Consider the following 22,065-nt stretch of genomic DNA (forward strand, 5'->3'; position numbering starts at 1 on the left):
TAAATTATGTATCAATTAGTTGAATTATTAGAAAACACTCTGAAATTTTATTAAACTTTTTGAAAGTAATGTAAAGTTTTATTTCCCATCCCCTTTTCTAAATAATATTTTGAAAAACCCAGAAATTTTCATAAAAATACAAAAAACAAAGATTTATCAGACAACTTTATAAACAAATGTAAAATACCTGCTACAACAATCCTTTCTGGAACCTGCATAATGACACTAGCATTTGGAACTCCTTCTTGGAATCCTTGTTCCAGGTCAGCATTTGGTGGTGCTACCTTTAATTTCTCCGGGACCCTCATCTGCTGACTAATACCTTCGGTGTATTCCATTTCATACTGAATTCGACTAATCTCCGCCATCTCAGCAGCAGTGGGAGAAGGAAAGGCTGCCCCACTCACTCTATGGGCAAAAATTTAAAGACAGGGGTGACTGTTAAAATGTCAGTCTTCTTTACATAGCGAAGTTAGAAGACAATACCTTGTAGGAAGCGCAAAAGGAGACTTCTTATTTGTATTGAACAAGTACAAAGGGAAAGTAAAAGATTGAAGATAATGTTTTCCTCAACATAATGCCTTCTCATTTATCAGCTGAAATGGCACCCTGAAGATATTGGTTAAGAGCAAATTTTAAAATTATTGTATAACTACAAGACAAATGGGCACACACATATACACTCTCCTTCTCTCTGCATAGCTATGCATGCTGCTTATAAAAAATGAATGAAATAAAACTTAAATTAAATTCTGAGGGAAAGCTGCTAGGATTTTATAAAAATGAAATTAGGAATTGCTGTCATGCATTTAGAAAATAAAAACTTTTAATGATGAAAATCAAATTCATAAAGTAAATAAGGCTAATTCTAAATTTATTTTAAAAATGTAGTCACCTGAAAAATCACAAGATACAAATTCAAACTTCTCTTACTGAATGTATACGTGGTTACTGAGATGCAATGAACACCAAATATAGAATATGTAGCAATAAACCCTTCCTATATGCATTTGTTTCATGGGATTATAAGCTTCACATTAATCTGTATTTAGTATCATATTTACATGTATATTTTTAAAAAGCACGGCATGCCTTTAAGGGGAAGTACAAATGCATGAATAATCTTCTAAATTAGAGAAGGATCCATGCTTCAGGAAAATGCAGAGGAAAGTTACCCCCAAATATAAAATGTTGAAAGAAGTGTAGAAGAGCATGGTTAGCCTATGGCAATCAGCTTTAAAGCCACTATCTCTCAAGCCTATAATACCAGCTCAACTGAATAAAATGTCACTGACCTTCCTAGTGGTGTGTCACTGTTTGTTCTTTTACTCATTTTTAATACAGTAAATACACGTCTAGAATAGCTATTAAGATACTGCTACCCTGTAGTTCAGTTTACTTTATACAACAATTCCCCTACAGATCTGAACTTTTTTGGAGGTGTACATAACAACACGGACACTGCTTTTCCAGCTGTAAAAAAGAAAGAATAAAGATCAGTATTTCAACAATTCATTTATTTAAAAAACCATGAATACAAGTAAATAGATATCTATTTCAAATTATCTTCTAAGACTTGATCTACAAAACCAGTTTTCAGATTTCTCCTAAACAGAGTTATTCTATACCTCAAAAACCATAAAGATGATTTTACACACAGTCACTATTTTATGATTTTCCAAACAGGATAATCAAATGTATATAAGGTCAGAGTAAAAAAAAATTTTTTTGCCATAAGACTCCTTTTAATCATTATATTCTGAACAGGGGATAAAGTCCTTTTCTTTTTTTAAGGCTTAAGTACAATACAAATGAAAAAATCATGAAGAGAATATAAAGGGCAGAAGTAAATGTATGTTTTTGAGATACCTAAAAAACTGATGTTTGAGTAATGGTTTCTTTAAAAGGAAATGACTTCAAAAGCCAAATTACACTGAATTTTCAGCAAAAGATATTATATATAAATCAAGGGCAATAAAAAGTAAAGATGATATAAAGGTGAGTCACACCTGGGATATTTCCTAAACTCCATGTCAGAGATGTGTTATGACCCTTGAACCACCTCAATAAGATGCTTAGGAGAGTTCTGAGAGGTTGCTCAGAGTGCTAAGCCGTGACAACTGGTTAGTTATGACTGCTAAATTGCCTCCTTTATTCTTTACCAAAATGTGTGAATTTTAAGGATCTGGCATGCAGATGGTTTAAAGACTAAGAAAATAGAGCCAAAAGACAAAATTTTTACTCACAAATGTGTACCAACTACGGCTTGCTATTTGGCACTATCTGCTTCTGTGCTTCATATTAAATCCTTTACCTTGCTTCAATGTGCCTGTGCTGGATTTTGAGCCACTTTTGTCCCTAGGGAAGAAAAACAGGAGCTAATTGAAAACCTACATGAAAACCAACATCAGGAATTCATTGCTGGAAATCCTCTAAATGATAAGTCACCAATGACATACAAACTTACATTAAGAAACTAATACAATAAAGAAAAAATTAACAAGCTTATTACCAATTTTAATCCCACAGACAGGGTCCTATAAGCATTCATTAGTTAATGCAAAATAAAATATAGAACTGCCATCATCTCTGATCTGTATTTAGAAAGATGTGACAGATGAAAAATACTTAGTTTGAAGGACCCATAATATTCATATGTATATACATATATATAAAGGAGGAACAAATGCATTTTGGCTAAATTTTTATTCAGCTATTTTCATGCAATACTTAATTTAATTTCGTATTTATTTCATTCACAACTTTCATTCAATATTTGAGTTTGAACCAGTAATATATGCACATGTTACAAAGCACACAAGAACATTCAGAGAAACAGGGTCCCACCAGACCCTATCCTATAGCGACCAAGGTCCCCACAGGCAATCTCTAATCTTTGTGCATCTTTCTAGAGGAGAAACTCTTCCAATACTTGTGTATAGATGAAGCACAATAAGAGCTTATATTCAGATATGATACTGAAAAGAGACATCTCAAAAGAATTATAGCCTTGGGACACTGTAAGTTGAAGTTTTATAATAAACAAGGAACACATATAACCAGAACATTATCTCTCTAAAATGTGCTATTCTCCCCACTCCATTTACCACATTTCAGTCTTCACTGACTTTGCACCAATACATCCTATTAGTGTCAAAATTTCATTCTATAGCAACATCTTGTCTTATGAGAATCTGTCTGTAAAATAGCACAGACTTAGATCATAAAGACAGATGCTGAAAAGACAACTTCTAGAAAAAGCCAAATTCTCCTTTACCCTATTTGAGCTACTTAAATTTAAAAAGCAAATGGAACTTTTCTAAGGTATAACACTGTAGTGTCCTAATTAGATCAGAATCTATCCCCCCCACGTTAGACTATAGCATTTTTGGTATTATCTTTTGGCAATACATAAAACAAACTTCTCATTTGGAGTTAAGATATTAATTCCAGAGGTTCTGTCATTGCAAACTACTAGTCAACCAGTACATGATTGTCCGTCATATAATTAAGGAGACAAAATCTCTCTCAAAATCACAGATGATCTTAACCTCTAATTTCTAAGCCTTTGAGTTCCCAAACACCAGTAATCTACCAATTTTATATAGTTTTTCCACATTCCCACAGTGCATTTATTCTTACCTACATTTTTTAGCTCAACTTTTAAACATCTTAAATAAATGAATTTTAAAAGGAAACTTTACATCACTACCTTAAACCATACATATAACAAAAACATAACTAAAAGAAAAAACCCTCATCCATATACTATCTAGAATCAAGTCAAATTCCACTCCTGGAGAATGTCCGAAATGTGGGACACAATGACTCAAGCTTGACTTTCTTATTTTCTACATTAGATCACTGGAACCCAGAGAAATAGTCCAGGAAGTCGCAGAAACAACTTGGGTCAAATTGATTGTGGTTGCAAAGATTTATATAATTCTCCAATTATGAAAAAAAAATCCGGTTCTTTATCACTTATTGTTGTGGACCTAGTTCAAGGTTTTTATATAGGTCACCCTGTTTCCATTCTCTTTTCAAGCAACTATACTTAAAAAAATAAGTGCATTAACAAATCAGGGTATAACAATCCAGGATTAATTGCAATTTTGAAAGAAAAGTAACCAAAAACTTGAAAAAACACAAATCCACAAATTTTAAAATAAGGGTATGAATCTACAGAAAACAAGTTTCAAAAGCAGAAGGGAGGAAAGTAACTGCTAAACTTTGTAATCCTTAAAACGAGGCAGCCCTATCGGACAGGAAGGGATAGCACACACAATTTCCTTTTGGAAAGAACAGCAAGACCAATTCCCACGGGTTTGAAACCAAAAAGGTAGCAGCTCCTACACATAATTTAATTACACAGGGAGAAGACTACTTAGTAGTCTTACTAAGTCATTCTAATTCTTTCCAAATCCATTTTCCTGAGGGTTTTTCCTTTGGGATCTCATTAGCTGACGAAATTGACACAGAAAGAAACGTTTTTCATTTAGGGAGAGAAAACACGTAAGGTCCTTCAGGTCGAGTCTCTCCGTGAGTGGACGGGAGGCTTGAATACAACTGGCTCTACTTTAGGGAACAAGGGCTCTGGGGCTTTTCTTATTTGCAGCAATGAAAAGCTGTCACCACTTGGAAAGGGTCGCCATCCCTACAGAGCGCCCCTTGCTCTAACGCCGTAGGACGCGGCCCGGGGTGTTCCTGCACCATCCAAGGGGCCCTGTCCTGCAGGCGAAGGTCAGAGGCTCAGCAGAACCGGGACCCGAGCTTTCCTTCTCCGGCTTCCCAGCTCCTGGAAGGAAACCCGAGGAGCAACTAACTCCCAGCATCCACACCTGGGAGCAAGCGTGCTCACGGACCCACCCGACCCCGGGCCTCCGGCGGCCGCCCAGCTTCCAGCAAAGCCTTCCTTTGCTAACCCGTCTTTCCCGCGAAGTAAAAACAAAAACAAAAAAACTACTTGTCAAGCCGGCTGGCGTCTGGCCCAAGGTCATTCTGAAAGGGGCCAGGGCCTCGGCCGCGAAGGATGAGGGAAAACCCCAGCCAAGCTCCGCGGTCAAGCTCTCAGGAGGTTTCCAGTGTTTCCCAACACGATCCCACCGGGCTGTCAAAATGAGACCCCGAACTAGGGGAGGGGGGGGTCGTCAGGTTAGCCCCAAAACGTTCGCGGGAGCTTGTGCTGCTCTCTTCAGGGACCGAGGAGGCGGCAAGGTCCTGAGGGAGTGGCAAAGCCAGAGCCGGGGGGTTGGGACTCGCGGCGACACCATTGGGGCGGCCCGGGCCACCGCGGGTAACCTCCTTCGGCCGGAGGGTCATGGCCGCGGCGGTAGGCCCGGAGGCCGGCACGGGCCGCGGGTCCCGCGTTGGGAAGGTATCAGCACTCACCCCTGGGCCCGCTAAAGGGTCCCCGGCGAGGGCTCCCGCCCGCCGGCTCCCGGGGCGTTGCAGCGGGCGCTCCCAGAGGCCGTTGGCCGAGCGCACCGAGGCGCCGGGGCAAAGCACCGGCCTGAGCGGCCCGCAGCGGGCGGGGAGAGATGCGAGAACGGCCGGAACTGGTCCTTGCCGGGAGCCGTAGCTGAAGCAGGTTCGTGGTCATGTGATGCAGGCGAGGGCGGACGTGAGGCTCACGCACAGGAGCAGGGGCAGGGCGACGGCGATACGGGGACATCTTTGTTGAGGGCAAAGAGCGCCAACTGCAAGCAAGAACGCGTCTGGTAGGAGTTTGGTTCACGACTGAAATTTTATTTTATTTTATTTATTTTTTGGGTTCACGGATGAAATTTTATTCTATTTTATTTTTTAAAAGATTTTGTTTATTTATTTGATAGCCAGAGGTCGCAAGTAGGCAGAGAGGTAGGCAGAGATAGAGGAAGAGAAGCAGGCTTTCTACTGAGCCAAGAGCCCGATGTGAGGGCTCAATCTTAGGACCCTGGAATCATGACCTGAGCTGAAGGCTGAGGCTTTAACCCACTGAGCCACCCAGGCGCCCCACGGTTGAGAAATTTTAATTGGAGTTCGTGATCTGTAAGACTTACATGTTTACAGGGTGGACAAACCTTCCTAGCCAGTTAAAATGACTATTTTTCAGGACTGTTAGTATCAAAATATCTGGCGTGAGGCCTAATACTCCGAATATTTCACCGACTCTGCTGGTGATACTCCGATTTTGATCACTGGTTGAGCTAATTAATTATTAGATGTCTTCCTCAACAGCACCCCTGCCCTGACTGGCTTCACTAATCGCTCAACAAGAGAATGATGGAAAAAGAGAAGTTAGGTTTTGCAGTAGGTACCAGCCTTATTTAGCCTCGGTAGAGCCCTCTCTGGATCTAACCACCCAACTAACTTTCCGTGGGAGATTCAGTACTTTGATCCCCAACATCAGGGCGGGCTGAAGCCAGATGGCGGGATATTTTGTGTAACTAGACTTTAACAGCCGAACAAGGACATGTGCACCAGCGGGTACTTCTCTAGAATCTAAAGATGCTCCAGAGAGGTTGCCGCTTTTCAAAATAATTGAGGAAGCACTTTGAGAATTATGTTCTTGGGTCTCTTATTAATAGTGGCAAATCATCCTTTCATAAGAATATATAGATTTTAGGAATGATGAGTCATTCCAAACCAATTCTTTTGGGGGAAGATAGAAAGACCAAGCTGGGTAGGCTGTCCATAACCAAGACTTGTAGCAGTGAGGGCCATGTTGCTTCCACCAGCACCCTTCCACTTCTTCATTTCTTGCTATTTGCTTTTTATGCCTGCCCCCTCCCCACAATAAAAACGTTTGAAATAACTTTCAAATGAAAGTTGTGAACCAGTTGCCAGATCCGAAGTCTTCTCCCTTAATTCTGATCACCCTTGATTTTCCTGAATCATTTGATTCTGTTAAAGGAGTCAGTGTGGTACATGAAATCACCAAACATTGGTAGTAGATTCTCAAAGAGGAAAAAACAAAACAAAACAAAAGGACTTTTTCTCTTCCTTACCTAGAAACTCTGCCCCCTTGTTTTTTGTGATAAAGCTTCATGCTGGGTCTTCCATCATTAATGTGGACATTCCTGTTTATGATTTAATCCATTATTGAATATCTTTGCACCCATGATTGCCTCAAATCTTTTGTGGGGAAAAAGTGCCATATAAGTCTACATTAATTAACACATCCATTTAGTATCATCCTGTTGCCCTAGTTCTAGCCATTTCTTTGTAAGTGTCCCTTTGGAGTTTTGATCCCGACAGATTTCAAACTCAGATTTTCTCCTTCTTTCCAATCCAGATAACTTCACCTGATTTTTTTTTTTTTTCAGTTAATGGCAAGATTATTTTTTGAGTCCTCAAGTTTCAGAATTCTGAAGTCATCTTTCACTGTCTCTCAAGACCCCATCCTATTAGATTCCCCCACGTCAATGCCAACTCTCCACTTTGTTCTGTTCCCACTGCTAAATCATTACCTATCAGCTGGGTTGATAACCTTTTAACTGGCCTTCCCAGCTCCATTTTTCTCCTCTAATTCTTACCAGAGGTTAGATCCACAAAGAGCATAGCTTTACAAATTGTGACACCCCAAATTTGAAGCCCCAGGTTTAAAAGAAATTGATGATTTACAGTTCTCTACAATTCAAAAGTCCATAACAGCAATCCAGTGATTTTTAAAAACATTTGAAATTACGAAATAGCCTCGCAAGCACAGTAGATAAAATACTGGATCTTCTAGGTTACCGTTTATATGATCATTCTACTCTTTTTAGAATCTTCATTGCTCTTATACCAGCCAATGAAATATAGGTTTAACCTGATATTTGAAACTCTGTGTGATATGGCCCTAACTCCTACAATGCCACTTTATTCATGGTTGTGTGTGTATGCACATGTGATGTTTACATGTGTATGCACATGTGATGTTTACATGTTTACATATATCCCATATATTCCTATGTAGTCCATGTATGTTCTTATACTCTATATATTCTTGACCATTAATTATTCTCTGAGATTGCTTCATGCTTTCCTAACTACTTACCCTTATCTGTAATATTACTGCCACCTGAAATGCCATCCTCCTTCTGGCTACCTTCTGCTTCTTGAAATCCTAACTGTCCTTAAAGGACCACCTAAAATATTTTTTCTTTCATAATTATTTCCTGAGGGCTCCAACGTTTGCATCACTATTTGTCATCTCTTATGGCACTTATTCTGTCTAGTATTATAATTATTCTATGTATTTGCCTTATTTTCTGCCACCATTTTAAGTTCTGTGTTTGAGACCAAGGTCTGTGTCTCACTCATCTGGATGACTTCTGTGGAGACAGATATCTTGAGCATGATGTAGGTCTTGGGTATAAAGTGATGAGACCTCTATTTCCTGGTTTGGTTGATAAACCCAATCTCAAGGCAATCGTTTTTTAAAAAGGTTTTGAGCAATGTCAGCATTTTTAGAAAAAACGTCAGTCTACAGACGCCCAGAGAGGGTCACATTTATCTGGATGTTTAGATTTAGCCTGGCTATTCAAAATCAGTTTCTTTTCTCTCTGTGTTTGGTTGTTTCTCAGTTTCCAGTGGGCAGAGCTGGGAATAGGGTGAGGTTGAACTAGCCACTGTTCATGCTCTCCAAGTCCCCTGTCAGTAGGTTGCTAAGAATAGATTAGAGACTGATCACAATTTTTCCTTCCAAACAGACTCACAAGTAGAGAGAATGATCACAAATAAAACACTCATTTATCTACTTGCTATCAGTCAAAATAAGTTCATTAAATGTATTAACACATTCTGGAGGGACTCAAAATGTTTTCAGTGTACTTTTTGGCCCAGTTACGAAAATATTTCTAAAATATTTATTTGAACAACCATTTTCTTTGTCTTCTTAGAACTATTACTCAAGATCACTGTTTAGTTTCTTCCTTTTATAATCTTGTTGCCATTTAACACAGCCTGAAAGTTCCTTACTTACAAGATTTCTTATTTTGTATATTAAAAGCATTTCTCTTTACCAATTCTGTACATTTAAAATTTTATGAATGTTTTTCTTTGAATGAGTAATATTTGTATTAGAAATGGGAAACATTTATCAAAATGTATGACGCATACTTTCTGTAATCTACATGTGTTCTTACTGATTTGTAAAAATTTCTTAAACACCCTAATAGAAAATGAGCAAAGATGTGATTAGGCCCTTCAAAGGAAAACAAAAATAAGCACTAATACAAAATATGAAAATACAAATAAAACTAAATGAAAAAACAAATACTAATTAATAAAAAAAATCAAATACTAATTAAAGGTGACAAATACACAGCATCACTGGTAGTGAGCAGACTGTAAATTAAAATGTGATAGGGAAAAATTGTAAAAGAACAGCTATATCCGGAACTGGTAAAAGCATGGGAAGATGGGTGTTTACATTGTTGCTATAGCTGGAAATTCTAACAACCTTCTTGGAGAACATTTTTGTATGTATATCAAAGACCTAAGATCCTGTGAGTTCTTTGATTCTGTAATTTTCCTTCTAGCAATTGATCCTGAGGAAGTAGCTGGAAAATGTGAAATGAAATGTGTACAATATTTCCATATTATTAATTAAATGTCCATCATAAAACTAAATTAAGTGTCCCTTGATTGGGGGATTCACTGACTTATGTAGTAAATCCATGCAATGAACTATGGTGTAAATAATGATTAGTTCTTGTCTATTGATGTGAAAAAATATCCATAGGGCATTAAGTTAAAAAAATCTTGTTAGGAACAACATGTTTTTATTCTATGTTTGTTTAGGAACATATTTACAGGGAAGAACTCTGGAAGGACATACACCTTAATTATCTTGGGTGAGGGTGACTGGTTAGATTATGGCAATTTTTATATTCTTCCTAACTTTTGTATTATCTCTTGTTTTTACAGCAAACATGTATTATTTTTACAATTCAAAAAATTATTTCCATTTTGAAAGAAAAATAAAACCAGATATAATTTTTTCAATTTTATTTTTAGACAATACAATAAAATAATTTTTAGCTATAATTACAGAAATATTAGTACATTACAATATTGTAATGTTGTCAGGATATAATAATATAAAATATCCAATATATTTTAAATATATTTCATTTGGTTATAGAGTAAACATTAAATTAAGTTTAGTTGCAGTAAGTTACATTTCCTGCATAGAAGAATCTTTGTAAGTTAAATTAGCAATAAAATTCAAATTCAGCATTATTGTAATACTTTTATAAATAAGTTACTTAATAATGTTTACCTTGCAAAAAGACCTCTGAGAAATCCATTATTTTAGCACACTGTGAAATTTCGAAGTTGAAGCCCCAATTTGAAAAGAAACGAGTTATTTACATTTTATCTACAAAGTTAAATCTTCATAACATTGTAAGCTACTCATAGGCATTTGGAAAGTAATGCATGGAAGCTATGTTTTAAGGCTCAGTCTCATAGGTATGACTGAGCTACTGTTAGTATGGCTTCTTTGGAATGTAAGGCTTTAGCATCACCTGTCTTCCTCAGAAGTTAAACACTGCTAAGAGGGCAAGAGAACATAGATGCTTGGATAAGCAGAGGCCAGTAATTTGGCATTAGCACCAATCTAGGGCTTTTACATATTAGTAAAATTAAACAACCTTAGGGTTGTTTGTGATTTTGGACTTTAAAAGGGAGGCACAGATGGAACAATTACAGCCAGCTGTACCTGGTAACTGCCCATACAATCATTCCTTGGCTGTTTGCCCACAGCAGTTCCTAATTTGTGTAGGAAATCACCTGGAGGGCTTGTGAAAATGCAGATTTCCAGGCCTTACCCCTAGAGTTTCTCATTCTACAGGTCTGAGGTGGGCCCTAAAATTTCCATTTATAGCAAGTTCCCAGAGGCTGCTGATGCAGCTGGTTCAGGGACCACAGTTGGACAACTGTTGTCCTAGAGAGGGTTTGTGGCCATCAATTAGACCCTGTATGCCATTATGGTACAAATGGGACAGTAGGATATTTTTAGAGCAAAAAAGTCTTCATATTAGGTGAATCTACGTAAGTAATCTAAGTAAAATGCACTTTATAATGTTTAAATGTAAAAATGGCTTGACAGCAGTCACCTGAGCAGGGAAGGGTGGGAACTGAGGTCCCAACCTGTGCTATCCTCTGGGGTCACACCTTTACTTACAGAGCAACTGAGACCAGAGCAATAACCTGAATTTAAATATCAGCACCATCAATGCCACCTGGGTGGATCAAGAAGCATCTTCAGAGCTTTGCCTCAGGATACCTGGCCTCTCAGATCCATCAAATAGTGTTATCATTGAGTTCAAGTGGTACTTAGTACCTTGCAGATCTTTGTTTTTTTAATGTTGTTCCTACCTTGGCTTCTGTGATGCCCAAGAGAAGCTAGATGTCCTGGGCTTTCTCTGGCCAGATACCTACTTGTAAACCTTTATTGAGGCCTATTGAATGATGACGATGGAATATAAAAACAGTGACAAAGGAAGAAAAAGGGAAAAGAAGCCAGCTCAGATATGTGGGAGTCCTAACAGTAACAGTAAGTTAGTCACCTTTTCTGGGATATCAGATCAGAAACATTAGTCTCTTTTTCTCCCCCTTAGTATCTGTAATTTAGCACCTTCCCTGGGGCCTGGGTTGAGGCTAAATGAAATGCTTGTTCAGCTGAATTAAGTAGCTTTGGGAATGTATCAACACACTGAAAAGCAAGTCTTAAGACCTATATCTGCAAAGCTATACAATTTTTACATTAAGATTTTTACAGGACTCTTTCAACACGGTGAGACTATGTAACATAAAACACAAAATTTTTTACAAAAGAAGTAGGGAAATAATCGGAATAAATCTGGAAATACCCAAGTAACATGGAATATGAATGGATCACAGCAAAGGAAAAATATTTTGAGCCTAATCTGATTAGCCAGCAAATGTCGTAAGTTTTCTCAACATTTATAGGGATGGGGATAAAGTGCACATCCAATAAGTAGTATCCTTGTTATCTGGGTGGGTGAATTGGTTTAAAAAAAAAAAAAAAAGGAAGTTAGATACATTTCAGAGCATGTGTGTAACATTATCCTATCAAAATTAATTCAATAAGGGTAAAAATTTGAATGCTAGCAGGTTACATTGCTGCTGTGAAATGAATTCAATGGACAAACAAATCTTTTAAAAAATATGAACAAAACCATTCTGGGAAACCCCGTTTTGGCCTTAGTCTTGGGTATACTTGAAAGAGCCCTAGAATATCCGTGAACCTTAGTTTAGTTCTGGTTTCCTCAGGCCTTAGGTTACTGAACAGGTCTCAAAGTCCAGTCCAATGCACGAGGTGCCATTACTCCACCTGCCCCCCCCCCCCCGGTCTCAGGGGCTAAAGGGGGTGGTGGCACAATTTAAAACCAATTTAGCCTCCCTGAGTCTCAACAACTGGAATAGAAAGGGGCAAATCTTGGGAATCCAGTGGACCAAATAGCTTTGAACTTGTAGCACCAAACTTTATACCATTGCAGTTGAGGCTGTGTATTGGATACAAGAGGAATAGGATTTCAGGGGTATTTTTTGAAAAGTCTGCTGCCTTGCCATAGGAAACTTTGCAAGAGCACAGATTAGATACTAGGATTGCAGAACTGACTTACAAGAAATGCTTTGTTATGTGGGGGAACAAATAGAAACTTTGTACTAAGTCATCAAGGAACCATATTGTTTGGTTAGAGAAAAATACCAAAATAAATGCATATTCTGCATCATTACTTGGTTATTTAGGATTAAAAAGAACAGTTCTGTTTTCTTTTGATTTCTTCATTGTCTTCTCTTCATGCACACCCGACAGCGACTTATTATCTTTTCTAACTCCCCAGCTTTCACAGTTGACGGAATAGGTTTTCTGAAACAAAAGCAAAAAGTGCAAAGAATCTCATCAATGTATAGGTAAAGAAGGAATATTTGCTGGGTTTGAGATTTATTAATAAATATTATAGTTCATCTAAATTCTATTATAGGAGGCATATTTCTGTAAAGGTATGTATGTAAATGTTTTATAATTTAGTTGTATTTCAGCAGCAGTGAGGAAAACATAGACTGTGATGCAAATTTAGATTCTCTGTTTTGTAATAAAAACAGCCCTTGTCCTTTAAACAGTCTGGATCACACACAAGTCTTCCAGTACAGTAAATTAAGAGCAGCAGATCATTTCATAGTTTTATTCTGTAATTTGCTATAAGTTCATATGCAAATGTTAAAATATATTTGGTGGTGACAAAAATCACATTTTTGGGCCTTTATTGACGCAGTAGTACAAACCCATGGCTACTAGTTGACTGTGGAACACTTGTAAACTGGGAGTTCCAAACTAAGCAGGATTTTCTTGTCACGGATATCTCTTTTAAACGTGAGTTCAACACATAGGTCATGGAAATCTAACATGGCAACCTCTGCATACTTCAGCACTGAGTCATGAGATTAAACTTGACTTTGAATAGTTACCTGAACATTCTTTGGGGGTTTAATGAAGCCAACCAGAAACTGTAGGAATTTGAATAGTAGTTGCACGTTCCTCTTCCATGGCACTCTATGAATGGACTGGCTCGGAATTCTTCCAGGCAGGAGCCAGGGGAGGCCAGAGCTTGCCCAGCACCCTCAGAACCTGCACTTGTGAACTATCACAATAAAAATACGTGGGTAAGAATTGTGTGCATGGTGTTCAAACTTTCAGTGCTTTACCTTTTTTTTTTTTTTTTTGTAATAGTAAGAAAAAAAGTAGTATGAAATAAACTTATGCTTTTTTATCCAAATTTGCTAATACTTCAGGTACCTTCCAAGTTGAGTATTAGTCATCAAAAAAAAAGTAAAAGCTATTTCTTTGGCCTGAAATCCTCCTTTTCCTTAGTCAGCTAGCTCGTTTTTATAGTTCAGGGATATGCCTCAATATAACCTCCAGGCGGCTTTCCTGACTTCATCCCTTTCACAATCTCCTCTTTCCTTCAGAGTACTGATCACCATCTAAATTCATTACTATTATGGTTATTTTGTCTTCTTGTTTATTGTCTACCTTTACCACTAAGATATATGTTCCATGGCCAGCAGGAACTTTGGTTCATTGTTGGTATTCTTCTTAGTGCTAAGAACAGTCATGGCACAAGGTAGTTGTTCAATAAATACTTTTTAAATTAATGGTTGAATGAATGGAGGAATGGATGTCTGTGAGTAAAGAAAGGGGAATGATGTATCCTAAGTGGTGCTATACAAAATATGAATAACCACCAACCATGTATGTTTGGCTCTCAGAATCACTAATGGTCAGTGCATAGATTTCTTCATTTAGCACTTCACATCTGGAGAATCTTTCTTTAAAAGACTTTTTCTCTTAGTCCCCATCTTGCTATGAATGTCAAAGGGGCATAAGTGTAAGGTAAAAAGATTGTAGAACAGACAGACTCAGGTTCAAACCTTGGTTTTACCACCTAGTAGTTATGAGACCTTGGGGATCTTCATTTTTATTTATAAAACTGTAGAAGATAGAAACCTCCAGGGTTTCCATAAGGATTATGGAGGATCTATATAAAATGGCTGCCATGTTAAAAAAAAAAAAAGGCATTCTATTACTAATTTGGCATTACTCATCACCTGAATGTCTTATTTAGAATTTATGGGTAAAGTCATTTTTAAAAAATTCTCCATTATTTACAAAAAAACAACTTACTTTAAAATAAAAAGTATATTTCCAGATTTTCAAGCCAATGTCCCTAGAATACATTGCATATTAGTATCAGGCTTCATTCTAGAGGGCCAAATTTCACCCCGTCCAATGTAAGGTTCTAAGGGTAATCTTTTCTATGAATTTGCTGTTCCTTTCCTCCTTACCATGATAAACGAAAATCCTTTCCAGAGAGAAATCCAGCCATTGGGACAGGAGGGAATGGCGGTGGTTTGGCTGTGAATGGCTATGGCATTTGTAGGACCTTCACAGACAGTGCATCTGTAATATGAAATAAAGAATATGGCAGCTGGGATGCTTTGATGGCTCAGTTGGTTACCTGTCTGACTCTTGGTTTTGGTTCAGATCATGATCTCAAGTGTTGTGAGATCGAGCTCAGATGGAGTCAGCTTATGATTCTCTCTCTCCCTCTTCCTATGCCCTTCCCCCCCCACTCTCTCTCTCTCTCTAAAATAAATAAAATCTTTAAAAAAAAAAAAAGAAAAAGAATACAGCAGCATCACCACTTTCTGGACCATGATGTGCTGCCTTACATTACATTACACATGAAATGATTGACCTTGTCCCATCACAAAACTCGCGTTAGATTTTTACCTGCTAATATAAGGCTCCAGGGCCCTGCCAGTAATTGGAGCCATGTCCATTGGCATCGGAGCTGGTGTTGACAGCCAGTATGAATAATCATTTCGAGATGCAAAATTACATACATCATTGATGTTACAGAACAAGAATGGCATTGTGGTAAATCGCTGCAGACAGCTGCCGAGAGTTCCTAATGAAACATCGGACTGAGTATCAATTTTAGTTAAGTTAAAATTATTTTGAGTATCATTACTAGGCAGAGGCTAATTAAAACAATGTGTGACAAAAGTAAGACAACCCAAAACAGTTGTTTGCAGAATGTGTTATTGAAAAGTTTTAATGATGATAGATATCAAAGAGCCAATAGAAAACAAATTCTTCTGCTCCAACCCTCTTAATACTTTGGGTGACCCTTCCTAATCAGTCTAGCACTTGAGAACTGGTCAAGTTCGGGTGGGAAAATGTCTTTGTTTCGAAGTATTCCCAGTTCTTCATATGTATGTAATAGCTAATAACTAGATTAAGCTTCAGAAAACATGCTGCTTTTAAGATTAAAAGGAAAATAGGTGATTTAAGTGAAAATTGTTTGTATTGAATAGGACAAGCTAGACTGACATTCATGAGCTAGGCTCCTTCCAGAGCTGTACATTCCAGAATGAAAATTAGACATTAGGCCAATGTTGTTTCATTTACTGTCTTTAAAAAGTGCTGTAAGGCACTCAGGCTTGTTCACACTACAAAGAAAAGTAACCCATACTATAGAAGTTGACAATATGTCTATGGAACAAAATGAAAACTAGGCTTGGGACATTACCCAGGTCTTGTCCATGGGCTTGTTCATTTCCTTGTACAAAAAGAAGAGAAAATCCACTATAGAGCGGCTCTGTCCCTTCTGGACAGGAGGGAATCACTGTCGTCTGACTGTGCCTGGTGAAGATGAAGCCTCTCCTCATTGGCCCAGTTGCAGGAGGTCCAATGTGTCCAGGTTTCCCCTTCAAGCCTGGCAGTCCATCAGATCCAGGTGGTCCTTTAAAAAACACGTCATTTAGGTTTCAATACAAACAAAACCTCAAACTCCATTTCCCATAGTACTAATTTCAGTGTTGATGTATATCTGGTAAGCTCCTCTTGAAGGAGTCCTAAAGAAGACTGACTTACAAAATGGCCAAACAATATTAAATGTTGATTAGTTTATCACACAATGCCTCTTCTTACAAATATTTGTGTATATTGTATGATGAATTGTTGAGATCAGGTCTTTCTGTTTTCATTCTGTGGTACCTAGCACAGTGGTCTGCGCCTAGTAGGTCTTACGTACATTTTTTTATGTATGAGTGAGTGCATCCTACAACAAGAGTGAATAAGTCAAATACAATTTGAAAGTCTCTTCAGGTGGATAATAAAAAATGCTTTTGATAAAGTTAGTAAATACTCATGGAAAACACTGAAAGTTCTTTTTAAAGGTGTAAACTTCGAGAAGGTTTTAAATCAATGAGTAAGGCGAGTAAGAACAGAAAAGACTTTTTATTTTAGTGTGATAAGAGTTTCTTTTATTTATGAGTTTAAGGCAAAGTAAGTATTTTTGATACTTTTTTCTCTGCACTAGAGTAGGCAAATACACGTTTGTCACTTTCTAAGTAAGGACCAGAGAGCTCTCCTTTCTCTCTATCCTCCTTTCTTTCCTCCTTTTTTTCATCAAATAGCTATTATTTAATGGTATTGGCATTGGCTTCCATCCCGTCTTGGTCCCTGATCCATTTCCACTGCCAGTGTACCCCAAGCTCCATCCAGCCCACCTTGGGTCCTAAAGAATGCAGGAGGGTAGAGATTGTTGGATTTGGGGCCCACGAGTCAAGGGAGATACTATTGTTTCCCACAAACAGCCATGCCCTGGAGTCAGGCAGTGCCCCAGTTTAGTCTTGGCTCAGAAGGCAATGCCTTTCCCCAAGATCCATGAAAGCCCTAAGATTGTATATTTTTCAGTCAACCCACATTCTTATGTTTTCTAGGGGTCTTGGCTTATTCTTTGAAATTAAAAATAAGTCATATCTAAATTTATCAAAGTTTCATGTCTTACTTGAGTCATCCAGAATTGTATGTTTTTAATATATCAGATGGAGAGGATACACCTTCTTCACTTTTCCCCACATCTACCCTCATTACCAGAGAGCTGTTAACTGGCCAAAGGAAAAGATTCCTCTACTTGTCTCTGCACAGGGATTGTGATTAGCTGAGCATGAGAGGAACTGGAGGTAGGCTACCATGCAAAAACACATGATCCAGGATATTCTATATTTCTGAGAGAGAGGCCAGGGCTCTAAGTTTATACCTGTGCTATTTAACTCTCAGATCCTTTTATCTTTCTTGTGAGGTGGGTATGGCATCAGGACTAATTCTACTTGCTAATGATTCTCAATACACTTTGTATTGTAGGACCCTCACTCTTACTGTGGTCCTCTTCTTAAACTTGGTCAGTAAATTTTAATTAATAGAATTAATTAGTAGAATTATTAATAAGAGTTTTGCATCTTCCCACTTTGGAAAACACATTTTAAGGACAGCTGAATGATTAAGCATGCTCTAAAGTGCATTCTTGACAATACTAAATCATGAGTGATTATGCAATTAACATCATAATATTATTAGCATTATATTTGAATTTTTTAAAGATTTAAGTTTCTAGTATTTACAGTTTTATTATAGTGGATCTGGTCATATGTCAATAAATTGAAAAACTGCATTTAGAATTTTTTTCTTTAACAAAATCAGCAATTCTTTTGGATATGTAGGTATTTTCTAGAAAGTGCTTTTGAAACTTCTGCAGAATGTAGATTTTGATCTAGGTATATCAAATTGACATATATACTTATATTCAGACTTTTTTTTTTAAACAGGAAAACAAGTCTACACCTTTATTTATTTACTTTTCAGTAAGTTAAATCCTTGGGCGGGGGCATGGCATTACACGGATTCTGTGTTCAGTGGCTTTAGCAGGAAGGCTGCTTTGGAATTTGGCACAAAGAGGAGCATGAGTTACTTTTCTCCAGATTACTCTGGTTTTGTTCAGTTTGCCACCAGGAGTCACTGTGTTGTTCTTTGCTTTGTACACATAGGCACATCTCTTGCCTAGACAGAATGCAGTTTCATCTGCAGCACAAACACCTTCAATTTTAAGAAGAGCTGTGTGCTTCCTAGACCCTGCTTAGAGCTAGCAAAAATGACCTTGGACCACAGCCTTCCAGACATAGTTGTCATTTTAGCAGTCCTGTTCCCAGGAGGCCCCACTTATTTGCCCCCTAAGTTCAGCACCCTTACCTCCACCCAGACTAAAATATTTAAGAGGGCCTTTTTCAGGATAACACATGAGTTGTTCAGTCATTCAGTATTCATGAACGGCATGGCATAGTTGAAAGATGACTTTCCTAGATAAAGATACGAAGCTGCTCTTCAGTTCACATCAAGATAATATTTGTTCAAACTATGTACTTGTATGCCACTCCTATAAGTACATATTATTAAATAAGTACTCCTGTAAATAATTAAAAACAGTTCTGGCCTTTCCAAAAATAGAATTCATGCTTTATTAGGTCTCCTTGCCCCCAGGCTAAAAATTTGGAGTACATGTGCCCAGATAAGAGATAGGAAGAATAAGTTACTCCAGTAACTCTACATTTTTCATCTTCTTCCACTTGAAAATTTTTGTGAACAAAACAAACTGAAAGACCTAGATGACTCTTAAAGTCATATTTGAATGAGACCTCTCTGTATATTGAAAGAGCATTCCTTCAGTGACGAGAACAAGCCAGCTGTGTATTTACCTTTCTCTCCTTTACAACCTTTGTTGCCTTTTTCTCCAATTGGCCCAGGAGTTCCTGGTCTTCCATCCTTGCCTGGCTTACCTCTCGGCCCACAGGGTCCTAGGCAAAAAACCAACACTGTGTTGAATGGTTCATACAGGATAAAATGTAGGGTGGCCAACTACCTCAGTTTACCTAGGATTTTCCCAATTTCAGCAATGAAAGTCCTACAAACTGAGCTGCAGACACACTGGGACAGTTGGTCATCAGCTTTTTATACCATCAAAACCAAACTAGGAACATATGAAATAACATGGCAATTTGAAATTGTGCTGCCATTTTGATTGACTTTGTCCCAGAATTTGCTATGCTCTTGTACTCATCAAAGTAATATCTCTTTTATATCCCAGATAATTCAGGCAAATTTAGAATGTAACAATTCTGCTCAGAAGACTATTACAGGGTGCTAGCCCCACACAGAGGGGTTAGTTCAGTTTCCATACAGCAATACTCTGAAAAGATTTCATAAGATCAAGCATACATTTACAGTTACTGCTCTTCCAAATGCTGTACAGAGTGTGAGAACAGTGTCCACACACAGAACTCCGGTTTATTCAGGCAATCATTTAGAAATAGAGTTCTAAGACTGAGTGGTCAGAGAATATAGAAATAATACTTGAGCTTAATAAAAAACACATTTAAGTGCCCTAAAGAATATTTGCTCAAGCTTATGATATACACAACAGTTTTCAGTAGATTCAAAAGGTCTTTTATTTACTGATCAAGAGTAAAATAAGCTTGATCCTGAAACAGATTGTAAAAAACACCATAACGTGTAACATATTCTGTGAAGTTGTATCACTTGCTTCCAAAGTGCTTTGTAGGTATTTTAGTTTGACCCCTTCCTAGTAATCCATGTCAGTGCTGCCAGTGCCACACCTAGGATTCCCGGTGGCCCCGGTGGCCCGGGTTCTCCTTGCATCCCTGGTCCTCCAGCACGGCCAGGTGGTCCTGGGCTTCCTGGAAGGGAGATGATCTTAACTGTGCCAGGGTCTCCACGTACACCTATTGATATGAACATAAGACAGTGATGGCTTCACTGATGAGTTACCCTTTCTTCAGGAAGAGCAACACTAAAGAAATAATACTTACCGGGTGGTCCTTTGGGCCCAATTTGCCCTGGAGGTCCAGCTGGTCCCAGAAATCCCGGATTGCCCTTCTCCCCTTAAAAAAAATGCACACCCTAAAATATAAATCAAAATCATCGTCTTTGTATCCACAGTAGTACACAAAAACAGTACCTTTCACACCTGGAAATCCATGGAATCCAGGATCACCTCTGAGCCCTGGAAGACCTGGGCTTCCTGGTGCTCCCTGTATTTCAAACAGAAGGGAGCAGAACCAAAGACAAATTTAAAAAATCACAATAGTCACTGCAGTTTTTTTTTTTTTTAAGAAAATAGTATTACACTGGATCAGAATGAGCTGAAGTTGACAGATATCATTTTTACCTTCTCATCCACCCAATCTCCCTATAGTTCCTCCACCACCTAGACCTTTCCTTAGTGCTATCATTGTCAATAAAACAGAAGCAAAATCTGCCTTTAAGCTCAAGAGCAAACATAACTTCTGGATATTAATGTCTGTTATATGAGTATTGAATATAATTGAATATATCCTCAATGAAACTGCCCAGTATTTGGAGATCTTTCAGGAAGAGTAGGCACTGGATTGCCAGAATGAATATTATCATTTTTCTTTGTAATTTTGGCAAAGACAACAGGGCCAATATTGAATTGTGGCCCCCACCATTGTTCTAACTGAGCTGGAGAGTTATAAATTACTCCTGATCAGAGTGGTATGAAGGGATTGTCATGGGAGCTCTGACTGCCCTTTTGGCGAGGATGCGGTGATCTGACCAGGAGGAGATGCTCCCTCCTTATGAGGCCCACACTAAATGTCCTTGTAGCCATGGAATGCTCAAGGAAGGCCACAGGAGAAGGGGGAAGGAAGCAGAGCTTCAGAAAGGAGCTACATGTCAGAATGTAAGTTATATCTAGTATTACACTATCCATGTGAATTGAGACAGAATACTGTTACTTGAAAACAATGAACTGAAGGTAATTCAGAATGCCAAGAATAGCAAAACTGGCCTCCAAGCCAACTGTCTATGGAGCAAGAAGATGAAAGGAGGAATAGTCCTAATGCTTGAATAAGGTGTTATGAGATGAAAAAAGAAGAGGGAGAAAACATAACACCCTGGTCAAGGATTCTCAGGCTCCTGAGGTCTGGCCTGTTCTCCAGACGCCAAGGTAACCAGGGAGAAGGGTCTGGTGCTCTGCCCAGCCCTTGGATGAGGAGGGAGCCGCTCCATGCAAGGAGAGGGTTGGTCAGGGCCAGAGCCAGTTCATTCATCCTTCAAAAAGAATGACCTTTCAAGTGCAAATGTAGAAGTCCAGTGGACTTAAGCAGGATCCCATTTCCAAACAATACTTTCCACAGCCCAGTGTCCTCGGATGGACTTTCCCTGTGATTATAGGATCAGCGTTTGCCACTTTCAAAGAATCATGGAGAACATGAGCAATACCAAAGCCTGGGCAAATGATTTCATTTAAAAAAAGGTTTTAAAAAGGTAGATTCTGGAAACCAAATACCAAGAGGACTTCAGAGAATGTAACATGATCCCTGACACACCACCATGCTTAAGTTCCTCACTGCCCAACACTGATGAAAACACGAAGACTCTATGACCTAACTCTGACTTTCTCATCAATCTCCCAGAGTTTGAGGTAAACAGGGAAAACAGGTTTTTCAAATATGCTGCTAAAGAGAAAGTGAGGGAAGACGGTCCAGGTGTCCAGAGAGAAATTCAGAGAATTTCATAGGCTGGGAGCATAAGCCTAACTGAACACAATGACAACTATAAAAAATAAATGTGAAACTTCTGCAACCCAGTGACAGACAGACAAGAACTAAAAGTAATGGAGAGAA

General features: G+C 38.3%; 2 protein-coding genes and 1 pseudogene across 18 annotated transcripts in view; all 3 read right to left on the reverse strand.

Moving 5' to 3' along the window:
* The window catches only part of MFF (mitochondrial fission factor), a 31,604-nt gene extending 26,034 nt beyond the window's left edge, over window positions 1-5,570 (reverse strand). For 7 of the 16 annotated variants that reach the window (XM_059167858.1, XM_059167857.1, XM_059167853.1 and 4 more), the window contains exons 1-4: window positions 5,389-5,570; window positions 2,247-2,358; window positions 1,296-1,473; window positions 188-408 (exon numbers count right to left, since the gene is read on the reverse strand). In XM_059167858.1, the coding sequence (XP_059023841.1) occupies window positions 188-408; window positions 1,296-1,333 (259 nt within the window). In that variant the 5' untranslated portion in view covers window positions 1,334-1,473; window positions 2,247-2,358; window positions 5,389-5,570. The remainder of the gene's footprint in view (window positions 1-187; window positions 409-1,295; window positions 1,474-2,246; window positions 2,359-5,388) is intronic. The other 9 variants (XM_059167864.1, XM_059167862.1, XM_059167860.1 and 6 more) reach the window with 5 other exon arrangements.
* Window positions 5,571-9,724: 4,154 nt separating this feature from the next.
* COL4A3 (collagen type IV alpha 3 chain) overlaps window positions 9,725-22,065 on the reverse strand; it is a 127,260-nt gene continuing 114,919 nt past the window's right edge. For both annotated transcript variants that reach the window (XM_059167848.1, XM_059167847.1), the window contains exons 44-52: window positions 20,376-20,448; window positions 20,227-20,298; window positions 20,014-20,139; window positions 19,096-19,194; window positions 16,092-16,304; window positions 15,290-15,467; window positions 14,842-14,956; window positions 13,465-13,637; window positions 9,725-12,865 (exon numbers count right to left, since the gene is read on the reverse strand). In XM_059167848.1, coding sequence (XP_059023831.1) covers window positions 12,781-12,865; window positions 13,465-13,637; window positions 14,842-14,956; window positions 15,290-15,467; window positions 16,092-16,304; window positions 19,096-19,194; window positions 20,014-20,139; window positions 20,227-20,298; window positions 20,376-20,448 — 1,134 coding nt within the window. In that variant the 3' untranslated portion in view covers window positions 9,725-12,780. The remainder of the gene's footprint in view (window positions 12,866-13,464; window positions 13,638-14,841; window positions 14,957-15,289; window positions 15,468-16,091; window positions 16,305-19,095; window positions 19,195-20,013; window positions 20,140-20,226; window positions 20,299-20,375; window positions 20,449-22,065) is intronic.
* LOC131827377 (large ribosomal subunit protein eL33-like) lies at window positions 16,311-19,071 on the reverse strand (annotated as a pseudogene).

This window comes from Mustela lutreola, chromosome 3 (assembly GCF_030435805.1).
Source record: "Mustela lutreola isolate mMusLut2 chromosome 3, mMusLut2.pri, whole genome shotgun sequence".
NCBI classification, from domain to species: domain Eukaryota; kingdom Metazoa; phylum Chordata; class Mammalia; order Carnivora; family Mustelidae; genus Mustela; species Mustela lutreola.